Here is a 13,224-nt window from a genome sequence, read left to right as displayed (position 1 = left end):
TATTTAGCGGGGCTCTCATTTTCCCTACCTCCTCTGCTCTAGAAGATCAGAAATATAAAACCACCAGAAAGGTGATCTTGTTTTTCTGATGTGTCAAGCATTTTTGAAAAGGACAAGGTTTACTGCTGAGACTCCTGTTTGATGTTTGAACGGAAACACTGTGGTGGCATTTAAGTCTCTCTGCTGGCTGTCAGGCAGTCAAACTCCAGGACATAACACCACCTTTTCAGACTGCTGCTTCTTTAAGCCAAAAGGTATATGTCTGCCCCTTGAGGTACTCTGGGGTCCAGTGAGGAGACTGCCCCACCTAGAGGAGGCCATGCATTAGAGGAATTGCCCTGAGAATGGCAAGGGAGGGGGACATCCACAGAGTGTAAATACTCTCACCATGGCCAATTTCGAGCAATCAATGGGACATCACTGAATGCAAAGATGGGAAGAGATTCACAGCAGCATACCGTCACATAGCATTTCTGCCACAGATACAATAGACATAACCTCAAGTAAAATGTAGTAAAATAATTGGGAAGTGGTTTGACTAGGTATTACCTTTGTTTTTAAAATTATTTATTTAATTGTAAGTTTATATAACTTTAGTTTTAATAATGGCTCTGTTTAACAACTATTTAGTAAAATCCCTAAAAAACTAAACTAAACTTGTACAGGCTCTCATAAGCCTGTACAAGTCAGCTTTAGCATACCACTGGCTGGGAAGAAATGTGGGTATCACGTGGTAGCTAAGAGGTCAAGTTCATAACACCCTTGGCGTATCAAAAACTATCTGGGCAGAATTTAACAGGGGCAGAAATGACCACAGAGTGGGTGGGTGGGAGCAAAGCCTGGAAAATCCTATTTTGTTGTGGCTGTTTTGACCCTGTGTCTATTTCTGTTTCTGGATCATGGGCAGCAACTGAAACCCAATCCAACGTGTGGGCACTGAGGTCTCCCTCTGCAAATGCAGCTGTGTGAAATGCTTCCATCACGTGCTGCTCCCCACAAGGAAAGCCTGCTCCCTGCTAAACTGGACAGACTAAAACTTGGCCAGGCATGGTGGCTCATGCCTGTAATCCCAGCACTTTTGGAGGCTGAGGCGGGTGGATCACCTGAGGTCAGGAGTTTGAGACCAGCCTGGCAAACACAGTGAAACCCCATCTCTACTAAAAATACAAAAATTAGCTGGGGATGGTGGCGGGTACCTGTAATCCCAGCTACTCAGGAGGCTGAGGCAGGAGAATCACTTGAACCCAGGAGGCGAAGGTTGCAGTGAGCTGAGATCGTGCCCCTGCACTCCAGCCTGGGCAACAGAGTGAGACTTGGTCTATTAAAAAAAAAAAAAAAAAAAAAAAAAAAAAAAAAAAAGCTGAAACTTGCCCCCACCTTTCCTTAGAATGTGTGCTTGTGTCCTGAAGACTTACTCCCTTGGTCAGCTCCTCTTCTCCTCTGCCTGGGATGAGCCAAGTCACAGGATATGTCCCAGGATGCCCCCTCAAACGCCCACAGTGAGTAGTGCCTTCTGCCTGAGCCTCAGGAACAGAGGCAGCCCCAAGATGTCCAGCTTGGACCAGCAGCTCCGAGGCCTGGAGAAGGCTCTGCCTAAAGACTCATTTGCCAGAGCACACTTGAAAACAGAACAGCCCAAGTCCAGGAAGAGAAAGGGTTATGGAAATGGATCTGTGTAACGACACAGCGTGAGTGCAATTAATTGTTGTCAAAGCATTTTGCTGGCTGCATTCATCTCTTATGTAGGAGAACAAAACTGTCATAATGATGACAACTTTATTCAACATTGGTGCAATTACCAAACCTAAAAATAGGATGCAAAGGGGAAATTTTCTTGAGAGGGCTGAGCTCTGCTACCCATGTTGCATGCCTGGGACAGTCCGCCCAAAGATGGAGAGGGGAAAGGAGGGAGCTGAGATTCATTGATTGTCATCAGGTGTTACTAGGAGAAGTATTTTACCCGTTTTTATCTACATAATCCTCCCTTCCCCTCTTTGAAGGGAAGGGCAGTCGGGTGGAGCACTGAGGACCAAGATTTGTTGAACACGAATTGTGAGACAGGCTCAACAAGCATTCTGTACATAGTTTACTTAAATTATCACAAGAATACTGAAAGGGAGGTATTATTAGCCTCATTTTACAAATAAAAAAGTTGAGTCTCTAAAGGTTAAGAAGTTTGCACAAGATCCTGTAGCCAAAGTCCTTCCAATTATAAAGTTATTCACATAGAGTTGCTTGCTGTGAAACATGTGAGCTCAGCAGAGCCACACTGCTGTCCCATGTTCATCCCCTTTTCTCTTCTATCTCACACCCCATTGTCCTTCCTGGACTCTATCACCCTTTCAGGAGTGAGAAAATGGTCAAAGCCTTGGAATCAAAAGGACCTGGGTGGAAGTCTAGGCTCCATGACTTATTAGCCATTGTGACCTTGGCTCAATTGCTAGACCTCTATAAGCTTTAGTATTTTCAACTATCCCTTGAAGACAACAATCATTCCCATTCCCTAATATTGATGGGGGATTAAATGAGACTACATATGGTAAGTGCTTTGCAGAGCATCCAGCACATAGCAAGTACTCTATGGCAGTGGTTATCATTATTGGCAGAGAACATGGCACTGAAAAGAGGGGTCAGGTCCCAGCCCGACCTCCATTTAGGATACTATAGACAGGATCGGGCCTCAGGAGGGTGGCAGCATCCAGCAATCTTCACTCCTGTTCCACGTGGCCAGTTGGCTCCTTGGTCCTCCCAAAGGGAGGGACCTTGCCCCGGAATGGGCACAGGGCAGAGTAAGGATGGTGATACAGTTTGGATGTTTGTCCCCTCCAAACCTCATATTGAAATGTGACTACCAGTGTTGGAGGTGGGTCCTGGTAGGAGGTGACTGGATCATGGGGGCAGATCCCTCATGAATGGCTTAATGCCATCCCCTTGGGGATGAGTGCATTCTCGCTCAGTTCACATGAGATCTGGTTGCTTAGGCGTCTGAAACCTCTCCCTTCTCTCTCTTGCTCTTCACCATTTGACATGCGTGCTCTCCCTTTGTCCTCCACCATGATTAGAAGCTTCCTGAGGCCCTCACCAGAGGCAGGAGCCATGCTCGTACAGCCTGCAGAACTGTGAGCCAAGTAAATCTCTTTTCTTCAAAAATTACCCAGGCTTGGGTATTCCTTTATAGCAACACAACAATGGACTGACCCAGAAGGCAGGGAAGACTCGCCCTCTACAGTGAGGTGTGCTGACCACATGCAGGGTACTGTTCTAAGTTATCTGCAGGTATGAACTCATCTAATCTTTATAGAAAGCCAGTGTGGCAGGTGCCATTATTCCTCCACCTTAGCAAAGTGAAAAGTGAGCTTTGACTCTTCCAAGTTCCCCTCTGATCGTTTAGGCATAGCCACACCAGGCCTACAGCTCTACCTCTCTAAGGCAATGGGAACCAGTTCACCAACACCACCTGCAGGAGATGACCCTACTCCCTAGGAAGCTCTCTCCTTGATGCATGCTTGGAAAGGTGAGCTCTTTATCTCTCAAGGAAAATATTCACTTTGCGCGTTGGAAAACAGAGGAGTTTTTCCTGCTTTTCCTCTCTTCTTCCCTTTGGTCACTTCTGTGGGATACACAATAAGAGACTGGGCAACAAGAACAAAATTATGTGAGAAGAGGCAGACTTGGGTTTAAATCCCAGCTACAGCTAGACATACCTGTTGCTAGCTGTGGATCTCTGCAAGAGACTCCTCTCCTCAGTTTCCTCATCTATAAAACAGAGATCATATCTGCCTCACGGTATCGTTATGAGGATCAGGGAAAAGCATATGAAGCGTCCAGATCACTGCCAGATGCCTTGGTTTATAACTATCGTTATTTGGCCACTTCTTCGTAGCATCAAGCCCTTGTTCTGCACTACGTCACCTAGGGAGGACTCACCTTCCCTGAGGCTCCCCAGTTCCCTCATGGATGAAGTGGGGATGAGAACATCTAACCTGCTGGGCACGATCACTCTGAGGGGTGGGGGAGGTCACCGTGTGAGCACTTAACACAGTGCCTGGCGCACAGCCCGTGCCCCATCACTGTGCCCTTTACTCTTAGCTTTATCATCATGATTAACTTCTCCCAAGAACTGGAAATTCACTGAAACTCACAACAGATCATGAGAATTATTTCCCAATCACAACTTGTGGGAGGGAAATATCTGGATGTTTCTTTTTCATAAACATAAGAGCTGTCAGGCCAGTGGCAGTGACTCAGCCTTTAATCCCAGCACTTTGGGAGGTGAAGGTGAGCAGATTGCTTGAGCCCAAGAGTTTGAGACCAGCCTGGGCAACATGGCAAAACCCCATCTGTGCAAAAAATACAAAAATTAGCCAGGCGTGGTCGTACCTATGGTCTACTCGGGAGGCTGAAGTGGGAGCATCACCTGAGCCTGGGAAGGTCAAGGCTGCAGTGAGCCGTGACTGTACCACTTACACTCCAGCCTGGGCGACAGAGTGAGACCCTGTCTCAAAAAAAAAAAAAAAAAAAAAAAAAAGACATCTCTACTTCCATTTTAATGGTCTTTGTGTACTTGTGTCTCCTATTATGAGCCACTTCAGATCTTTTTGAAAGGAGGCAGAGTATAGAAACAAAACAGCTCCATGGTGAGAAGTAACACGGATCATTCACCTTCCACATCCGGTTGCATTTGCAGGACGGCTGTACAGTTAGATTAGCGTCTGCAGTCTGCCATCCAACACTTGCCTCTCTGGATGAGGGTCACTAGTCGTCTCAGGAATGAAGCCAAAGCCAGGCCCAAGCAGCCCCAAAGGTAACTCTATCCCTAACAACAGTTACCTGGTCGGTAATCTGCAGGTATTGGCCAAGAGGAAGCCTTCTCCCAAAATCATCACCTCAAATTCTCCAGTTTTACACCATAAACCTCGGAGTAAAAGTCTGCATTTTGTTTTCCATAGAATTTTTAGCAGCACGATGCCTTTTTGAAAATTTGCCTTTTCCTCCTATCAGTTTTCCAACCATATGTAGACAAATCCAGCCTGTAATGGTTGAAATGAGAGAGCCAGTTAAGTGAGACACTCAAGTTGTCGCTGCATTTTAATAAACATAGCACACAATGTGTTGCTACACAAACACCATTCATAAACCTGAGTCACAGGTTTCAGATGGGAGCTGGGGATGTGTATAAATAGCCTGTGTATGTTAAACAGTAGAAAAGAAGTTTGGGGAATAAGGTCAAAATCATTGTGCCCAATTTAAACATCATAAAAATCTCAGCCTTGTCATTATTTACAACCCCCAGCACAACTCCCACCCAAAAGAGATTGCCAAATGGAAAATTCTAAATAAGATGATGTCCTCGTGTCGACCTAAACAGTACAAATGATGCAGCATCATAAAACGAAGTTATAATTATGTTGTCTCACTTCCTGGCTGCCGGATGCCCATGGTACAGAGCAGCCACTCCACAGGATTTTCTGAGCTCTGAGCTGTCTGGGGTTTTTGTAAGAACATAGCTTTGACTAGCATTGACCAATTGATTTGCATTAAATGATTCTGATGGTCTGAGGTGGCAAAAGAAGAATACAACCTGTGTGGTGGAGAACTAACACCTTGAACATGTTGCAAACGTTTCAAAAATCCATTTTTCCTATATTCACCCCTCCTCAGCTGAAAACAGCCCCGCGAGCTCAAGGCTGATTACAGCTGAAGGCAAATCCCACACACCCTCCAGCCCCTCCCATTTGAGAAAAAGGGTGTGGCCATGGCTTGGAAGAAAGGCAACAAGAGTCTTGGGCAGCCAAGGCATTCTCCAGGCTTTCAACAGGTCCCTGCAGACTTGGCCTTGACTCTGGGTCATTCTGATCCTTAGCAAGCACCTTGCAGCCTTCCAGCCTCCGCTCCCATGGCCCAGGAACTCAGTGTGAACTTGCAAGGTGCTGTTCAATGAAGTGGATTCAGGAAGCAGCAATTCTCTCTCAGGAGAGGTCTAGTGTTTTGTCACCTACTCCCCCACACCACTGATGCTCAGAAGGGCTCTAGGACCCTGTATGTGGAATTCGAATGCCAAAGATTGACACACAGGGCAACAACAGACACGCAGGGTTAACTTGGCTCCCAGCTGGCTGCGTGATCCCAGCTCCCGTTCAGTCAGACTGCCTGCTGGGTCTATTTCTCACATATCCCCATTCTGGTCCCTCCTCCAGTCACCAGCAGAAATGCACCTCTCCGTCTGAGGTCTCTCCCATCTCAGTCTCTGATGACGTGCACGGTCTTTGCGTTAAGAGCTCACTAAAGTGTAGATCATGCTGAATGCAAAAAGAAAAGGAAAAGAAGGCGTTAGTGGAAGCCCACAGAGGACTCAGGCTGCCCCTCAGGAGAGGGACCTTCCAGAGGCCAGACTCCTTGGCTTCTCCCTCATTCCTGTCACTATAGCATCTCGCCGACTCCACTACTGTGCCCCTTCTACTTCCCACAACGCTGGAATAAACATTTTTGGGGAGAGCATATTGTATCCCTTGGATAAAAGATGTGATTGCTCTAAGTGCCTATTATTATTCTCATCAGGATGATTATTATGGTTGTTTTCCTTTTCATGCAATTGCAGGGCAGGTCTGGGGGTGCAGTGGATTCTTTATGCCAGCAGCTGCCATGTGCTTGCATGATGGCTGTGTCCAGGGGCTCCCAGATGATGCTGGATAATACGCCAGTGCTGGGAAAAAGATCATCCTCATTATTGCAAAGTCCTGCATGGGAACATAAGCCCTCTGGGCACCAGAACTCAGTCAACTCTTGATTGGGTAACTCCCTGGCCCTCCTATTTTTAATGGACTCCAGGAATTAAACATGCATTAAAAGCGTGTGACCTAAAGTTATTGCCCCAATACTACTAAGAGTGGGGGTAAAGGGGACATGTATCCCTGTGCTCTTAATAAGGACTTCAGGTTAAGTTTGCAAGGCTGAGGAATGATCTGCATAAAAATATACCTCTTTATTTGGCAGAAAAAGAAACCAACTGCCTTTCACATTATAGTGAGAAGAAAGATTCATCTAAGAAGTAAAAGAAATGAAAAGAAGTCAAAAGGTTTTACTTCTAACCCTATGCAGCTGTGGAGGCCCAATGGGCTCTTCTGAGTAGCTGAAGTTCCATCTTCAGGAACCTCACACATCTCATGTGCACAGAGAACCACTGGTCAGATCTGGAGCAAGAGGGACTTACTCCACCTGGGGAAGCTGAGGGCCAGATGAGGAGTGACAGCAGGGGGAGAAGCCACATCCTAACTCCGAAGCCAATGCTTTTTGCATGACAGTACTAAGCCTCACGTGGATATCTTTATTTACTCACTTTCATTCATTCTTTCATTTAAAACCAACATGGTCTCTGGTGTCAAGGAACAAGTAAACCATAAATAACATAGAGGGAGAGAAATAAACCTGAGGAGGGACAGGCATGATCCAGAATAACCATGCAGGGGGGTGGTCCTACTACTTCAGGTGACCTAAAGTATTGCCCAATACTTTAGGATACTGTTCATACTGGGCTCACCAGCTAGTATTAGTATCTGTGTTAGCTAGTCCCCTTCTAACACAACCCTCAAATTATCACCTGGTCCACAAGGCAAACTGTGAAGTGGGGTGATGGGTGCCATGTGATTCAAACAGGATAGAAGAGCGAGCACAGGCTCTGAAGCCAGATGTCGCGAATTATTAGCGGGGACCTGAGACGCATTTCTTAACCTCACCAAGGTCCTCAGGAGCTCCTCAGGAAGCTGAAACCATAAACCACCCACCCCGTCTTCCCCGCTGTTGTGTGGGTCTCTAGCCCTGAGCTCAGTTCAGACATGGCTCTGCACACACACGGGTCCCCTTCTCTCCCTCCCACGGTGGCCTGTGCTGGCGCTCCTGTGCTCTCCACCAGCTCTGGATCTGAGGGGCCGGCAGCTCCTAAGGTGGGAGAAACAGAGTCTTTTATGGAGCCCCACAGAGCCCGAAGGGGCCAGATTCAACAAAGAATGCAGGAGACCGTGGGGGCCACCCAGGGTCCCAGTGAGGCTGCAGGAACTGTTTCCAATTTTGTTTTAGAAACAAAGTGATTAACACATGTATCATGAAGGCAGGGCCAAATTGAAGTAATGAACTAGAGGACAAACAGTCAAACAGACTGTCTGGAACACACTCAGTTATAGAATGATCACACCCATCCAACCCAGAGGAGCTGCCAAGCCCTCCCCACCCCGCCCCCTCCCACCCCCAACAGCGGAGCACGCACAGCAGCTTCCCTCCCTGTGAATTCATATGCCTTCTTCCTGGCGACGCCTCGGCTCCAGCATCTGCTGCAACAAAACTGAAATGAGGGAAATATCTTGCCTCCGTCTTCATCCACACTGAGGTGGATCCCAGGCTAAAGGGGCAGGAGCTAATGAAAACACTGGTCTCATTCTGTTGGCTTACAGGAGAGACAGCGCTGTCTCTAGGGACAGGCCACTCAGCCCATGACTCTGCAGAAGGGGAAGCCTGTGACTCCACAAAGAAAGCAGGGTGGAGCACGCTGCAGGGAAGAAACCTAACCTCCGAGGTATCCAGTCCCTAAGCCCACAACGGCTTTGTCCACGCTCTGTATGTTTCCCAAGACACGAACCCATCTGACAAGCCTTTGGTTGTCAGATAGTTCAGACTTGGAGTCAGAAAGACTTAGGTGAACCCACTGGGCACCGTGGAAATCTCCGGAGGCTTCAAAGACGGTCAGGCTCCCCGCAAGCTGGAGTAGTAAACATTCCAGAGCACCCCACAGAGTCTGCAGACGCAGGGGATGTAAAGGGAAGGCAGAACCAAGTAGAATGCTCCAGAGCCACCAAGGTGTGCATCAGGATTGTCCAGAGAGCTTGTTTAAAATGCGGAGCCCAGCCCTGGAAAGTCTGAATAGGTAGCTATAAGCCCAGGAATCTGTATTTTTAAAAAGCACACCTTCCTCCCTTCCTTACCCCTCACTTTGATAAAGACTTTTCTAGAGGTTTTCTAAGATAGCCAGCAGTTAAGAGCTACTGGGCATAGTGGCTTACGCCTGTAATCCCAGCACTTTGGGAGGCCGAGGCGGGTGGAACACATGAGCCCAGGAGTTCAAGACCAGCCTGGGCAACATGGCAAAACCCTGTCTCTACAGAAAAATACAAAAATTAGCCGAGCATGGTGGTACATGCCTATAACAGCTACTCAGGAGACTAAGGCAGGAGGATCCCTTGAGCCTGGAGTTTGAGGCTGCAGCAAGCTATGATCCTGCCATTGTATTCCAGCCTGGGAGACAGAGTGATACCCTCAAAAAAAAAAAAAAAAAAAAGGAAAATGAGAAAGGAGTTCAGCCTTTGAAATCGGACTCAAGATGTATTACTTATAGCTGTGACACTATTAGCTGTGAATTCAGGAACATAAACTTCTCAGATTCAGTTCATTTTTCGTATGTGAGTGAGGATAGTATTTATCTCATAAGTTGAGCAATACGTACAAAGCTCTGAGCACAAAGCCTGGCTCATTTCTAAATGTCAGAACTTTGGGAGGCTGAGGCAGGAGGGTCACTTGGGCTGAAGAGTTCAAGACCTGCCTGGGTAACACAGTGAAACCCCATCTCTACAAAAAATTAAAAAAAAAAAATTAGCTGGGCATGGTGACACATACCTGTAGTCCCAGCTACTCAGAAGGTTAAGGTGGGAGAATCGCTTGAGCCCAGGAGTTCAAGGCTGCAGTGAGCAGTGATGGCACCACTGCACTCCAGCCTGGGTGAAACAGTGAGACCCCATCTTTAAATAAAAATTTAAAAATAAATAAAAAATGCTGGACAAATGCAGCCACATTCTGCCCTGCCACAGCCCAATCCAAACCTAGGTGTGGCGTGGAGTCCAACATTCCAACCTCTCCTCCTCTTCACCTGGCTGCTGTCAACCATGCCCTTTTGGAGACATCACTGGGAGGTTTGGAGATCACCATGGCCCTGCCACAGGTAACGATGGAATCGCAAGTGACAGGTGAGAGTCCCCAGAGATGAGCCAAAGAGGAGCAGGAAGGAGGAGGAGACATTTGCGGAAAAGGCACTCTGGGCTGTCAAACCACAAGATAGTCTGTTTATAACTATCTGCTTAGTTAGGATGTTCTGAGCGGAGAGGTGCAAAGAGGGGAGATTCCTGAAACAGGATTGCAAAGTAGGCAGGTTTTTCTTAATTGGAATGGTGTTATGTAATATTGGAAAAACGGTAAATGAAGCATTTAGTGACCCAAAATGCCACTTTATGAACCATGACAGCCACTGTGGGACTGGGGCAGGGAGTTTGGAGCATCTGTTATGGTTCCCAAGAATCCTTGCAAACAGGCCACGGGGCAAGGGACAGTGAGGGTAAGCCTGAGCCCCGGGACCACAGGCAACCTGGTGGGCTGAGCTGCAGAGTTGAGAGAGGCAGGAAGCCCTATAGGGAAGAAGGAGTAACCAACCGCACTTCACCAGTTACGTCCAAAGGGATGTTTAGAGGGTGTTTTCACTGCATGGCCCTAAGGATGTGCCCATCAGCAGGCAAGGCCTCCTGCAGGATCTCCTGCCCCTTTCCTTATCTACACAGAAGCCCTTGCTCCTGAGCCAGAGTCAGACAGCTAGGCCCACACCCGACTGGCCTTGACTCCCACCCTCGCAGGCCATCTCCCAAAGGCTGCCTCCCAGAGGCCAGCCTGAAATTCTCTTCCTTTTGCTGCAGGAGTCAAAACCACCCGGAGGGGCAGCTACTCACCAGTAAAGGTAGTAGAAGAAGGAGAGGAGATAGAAGGCCAGCTTACACCAGGCCTCCTTCTGACAGTAACTCAAAGTGTCGGCATTCATGACCACCGGTGGGTCGTAGGCTAGCTCTGAGCTGTCTGCCGGACAGTGGAAATACCTGCAGGGAGAGAGGACATCACTGTCTCCGAGGTCCTGGTACTTCTGGCAGCACCTGGGCAAGCCCTTCTGATGTAGGGCTTCTGTCGAGCAATCCCTGCCGAGCGATTGCCTGCCTTCTGCCCAAATCACAGCCCAAGCACCGCTGAAGAGTGGCTCAGCCACTATCTTCCAGCATGTAGTAAATCCCCAAATACTCCGACCCACTGGCATCATGGCAATTTCACCCATATACACAGCTGCTCGAACAGAAGGGGAAATGTGTCACCTGGCATTGCCTGGGAGTCTGAGGAAGAGCCGCCTCTCAGGACAGGTGTAGGCAGAGGTACGGGGCTCTACTGCCACTGCTGGGGCACCACCGTACCTCCATTCTACCCTAAAAACTACTTTACACAGACCGTTATTGAAAATCCTGAGTACCTCAGGACATCCTATTCCCACTTGAGTGTAGAGCAGTTTACAGGTGCTTTCCTTCTTGATAGTGGGACCTAGAACTAAAAAAGAACATCAGCCATCTGTCGGGAGAGAGCGGACCCCGGACGGCAGCTGGGTGTGCGAAAGAACGTGGGTGGGAAAGAGGAGGAGGGGGAGCAGCTAACATGAACTGTGTCTACTTCAAAATACTACAGTCCCAAGGCTCACCTGGCCACAGCCCCTGAGGAGGGGAGTCCAAAATACCATATTCCCAAGGCTCACCTGGCCACAGCCCCTGAGGAGGGGAGTCCAAAATACCATATTCCCAAGGCTCACCTGGCCACAGCCCCTGAGGAGGGAAGCCATCAGGCTTGTTGAGACCTGGGGCAGGAGTCTGAGCCTCCTGAGTCCCTTGGGAAGTGGTCACTGCCCCCAGGACACTGCCCCCAGGGACCTGGCCACAGCCTCCTGCTCAGCCCAAGAACAAAGTACAGCTGGAATCTCTCAGCGAGTTCCTTTTTCAGTCATTCTGGTAAAGCCACCCACAGGCCAGGAGTGCAAATAAATGGCTTCCCTGGGCTCTGGGACAGACAGTGGTTCTCAATGGTGAGCATGGGCCTGGGGAGAGGGCTCCAACCGGGAGACTAATCACACTGGCTTTGAAGAACATCCTGCAATATAGCAACTCGCAGATCCAGCATCTCTGCTCCCTCCTCCTTCCCCTTCAGAGAACTGCACTGACATTATCTGTCACCGACACTGTGCTGAAAAGAAATCACAAGCCAGATTCGATGACAACTGCCAGCTCACAGCCCTCCAGGCCACTCACCTCTCCTCTTCCTGGGAGCGATCTCAAAAGCTATTTGCTGTCACTGTAGTTTTATTCCCAGGTGACCTCATTAAGTGGAGACAGAAGGGCAGAGTGGCCATATGGCTCCGTGGAAAGAGCAAAGGCCCTGCCAGTCACTGGTCACCACACTGACTTTCCTTGGGTCACTCATTAACCCAGCTGAGCCTCAACTTTCTCATCTGTGAAATGGGGACGGAATTACCCTCCGTACAGGGCTGTTGTGGACTATTACATGAGGTGATGTATGCAAATAACCTCGGAAGAACAGGTACTGAGTCAACAGCAGACAGTCCTATTTCCTTTACACAAACTAAGAGCCAGAGCAGGAGGGGACCTTCTCTGTATGAGAAATGTCACTGATCTGGACCTGTTGGAAAGGCGGGGGAATGGAAAGGGGGATAAAGGGTATATAAGGCCTTTGATGTTTAAAGGACTCCTCTCCTCCTCATTCTTTTTTCCTTTCATGTTCTGAGAACTTACTAATTGCCAGGAACTAGACTAGATCCTGTCAGGGATTCAAAAAAAAAGGTAAGACAAAGTGCCTACTGGCAAGGAGATTATAGCCCCTCCTTTCCTCCATAGAGATGAACTTTCCAAGTCTATGGACACTGGCTGCCTCTCCTTTTCCTCCCTTTTGGACAAGTGCTAGCCCCACAAGCAGTGCCCTGATCGATGTTTTGTCAACCACATTTCTGACACGCTGCCTTGACAGCCCCCTACTTGAAGGACCTTGGGACGAACTCCTTTCCTGGGAAGAAGAGCCAGCCCCTGGGGCAGTGTGTCAGGCAGCAGGGACTCGGACTGGGATTTGTGCAGAGGTGGGACGTAACCTCAGCCCTGCCACGTCCGAGCTGAGCAACGCTGGACAGCTGACTTAACCTTTGTGAGTCTCTGTGTCCCCATCTGTCAAACACAGAAAATGAAACCCAGCTCACTTGGTTATTGTGAATCCTGGATCTCCTATTTGACTTCTCTCTAATTCAGATGATAGCAGATTGCCTTTACTTAAAGTGAGGCTTCTCGATGTAACTGAATCTTTTTCCTTCCTCCCTAAACCTGA

General features: G+C 48.3%; 1 protein-coding gene across 11 annotated transcripts in view; it reads right to left on the bottom strand.

Annotated features, from left to right (window-relative positions):
• Window positions 1–13,224, bottom strand: part of CNIH3 (cornichon family AMPA receptor auxiliary protein 3) — a 373,524-nt gene that overhangs the window by 34,634 nt on the left and 325,666 nt on the right. For 9 of the 11 annotated variants that reach the window (XM_074037255.1, XM_074037293.1, XM_074037238.1 and 6 more), the window contains 2 exons: window positions 10,758–10,901; window positions 5,074–6,299 (listed from right to left, as the gene is read on the bottom strand). The exons of the other annotated variants lie outside the window; for them this stretch is intronic. In XM_074037255.1, the coding sequence (XP_073893356.1) occupies window positions 6,272–6,299; window positions 10,758–10,901 (172 nt within the window). In that variant the 3' untranslated portion in view covers window positions 5,074–6,271. Of the gene's footprint in view, window positions 1–5,073; window positions 6,300–10,757; window positions 10,902–13,224 lie in introns of those variants that run through there. 11 annotated transcript variants of the gene reach the window in all.

Source organism: Macaca fascicularis, chromosome 1, assembly GCF_037993035.2.
Source record: "Macaca fascicularis isolate 582-1 chromosome 1, T2T-MFA8v1.1".
Taxonomy (NCBI): domain Eukaryota; kingdom Metazoa; phylum Chordata; class Mammalia; order Primates; family Cercopithecidae; genus Macaca; species Macaca fascicularis.
The sequence above is the reverse complement of the archived record's forward strand: the minus strand, read 5'-3'. Positions and strand labels throughout refer to the sequence as shown.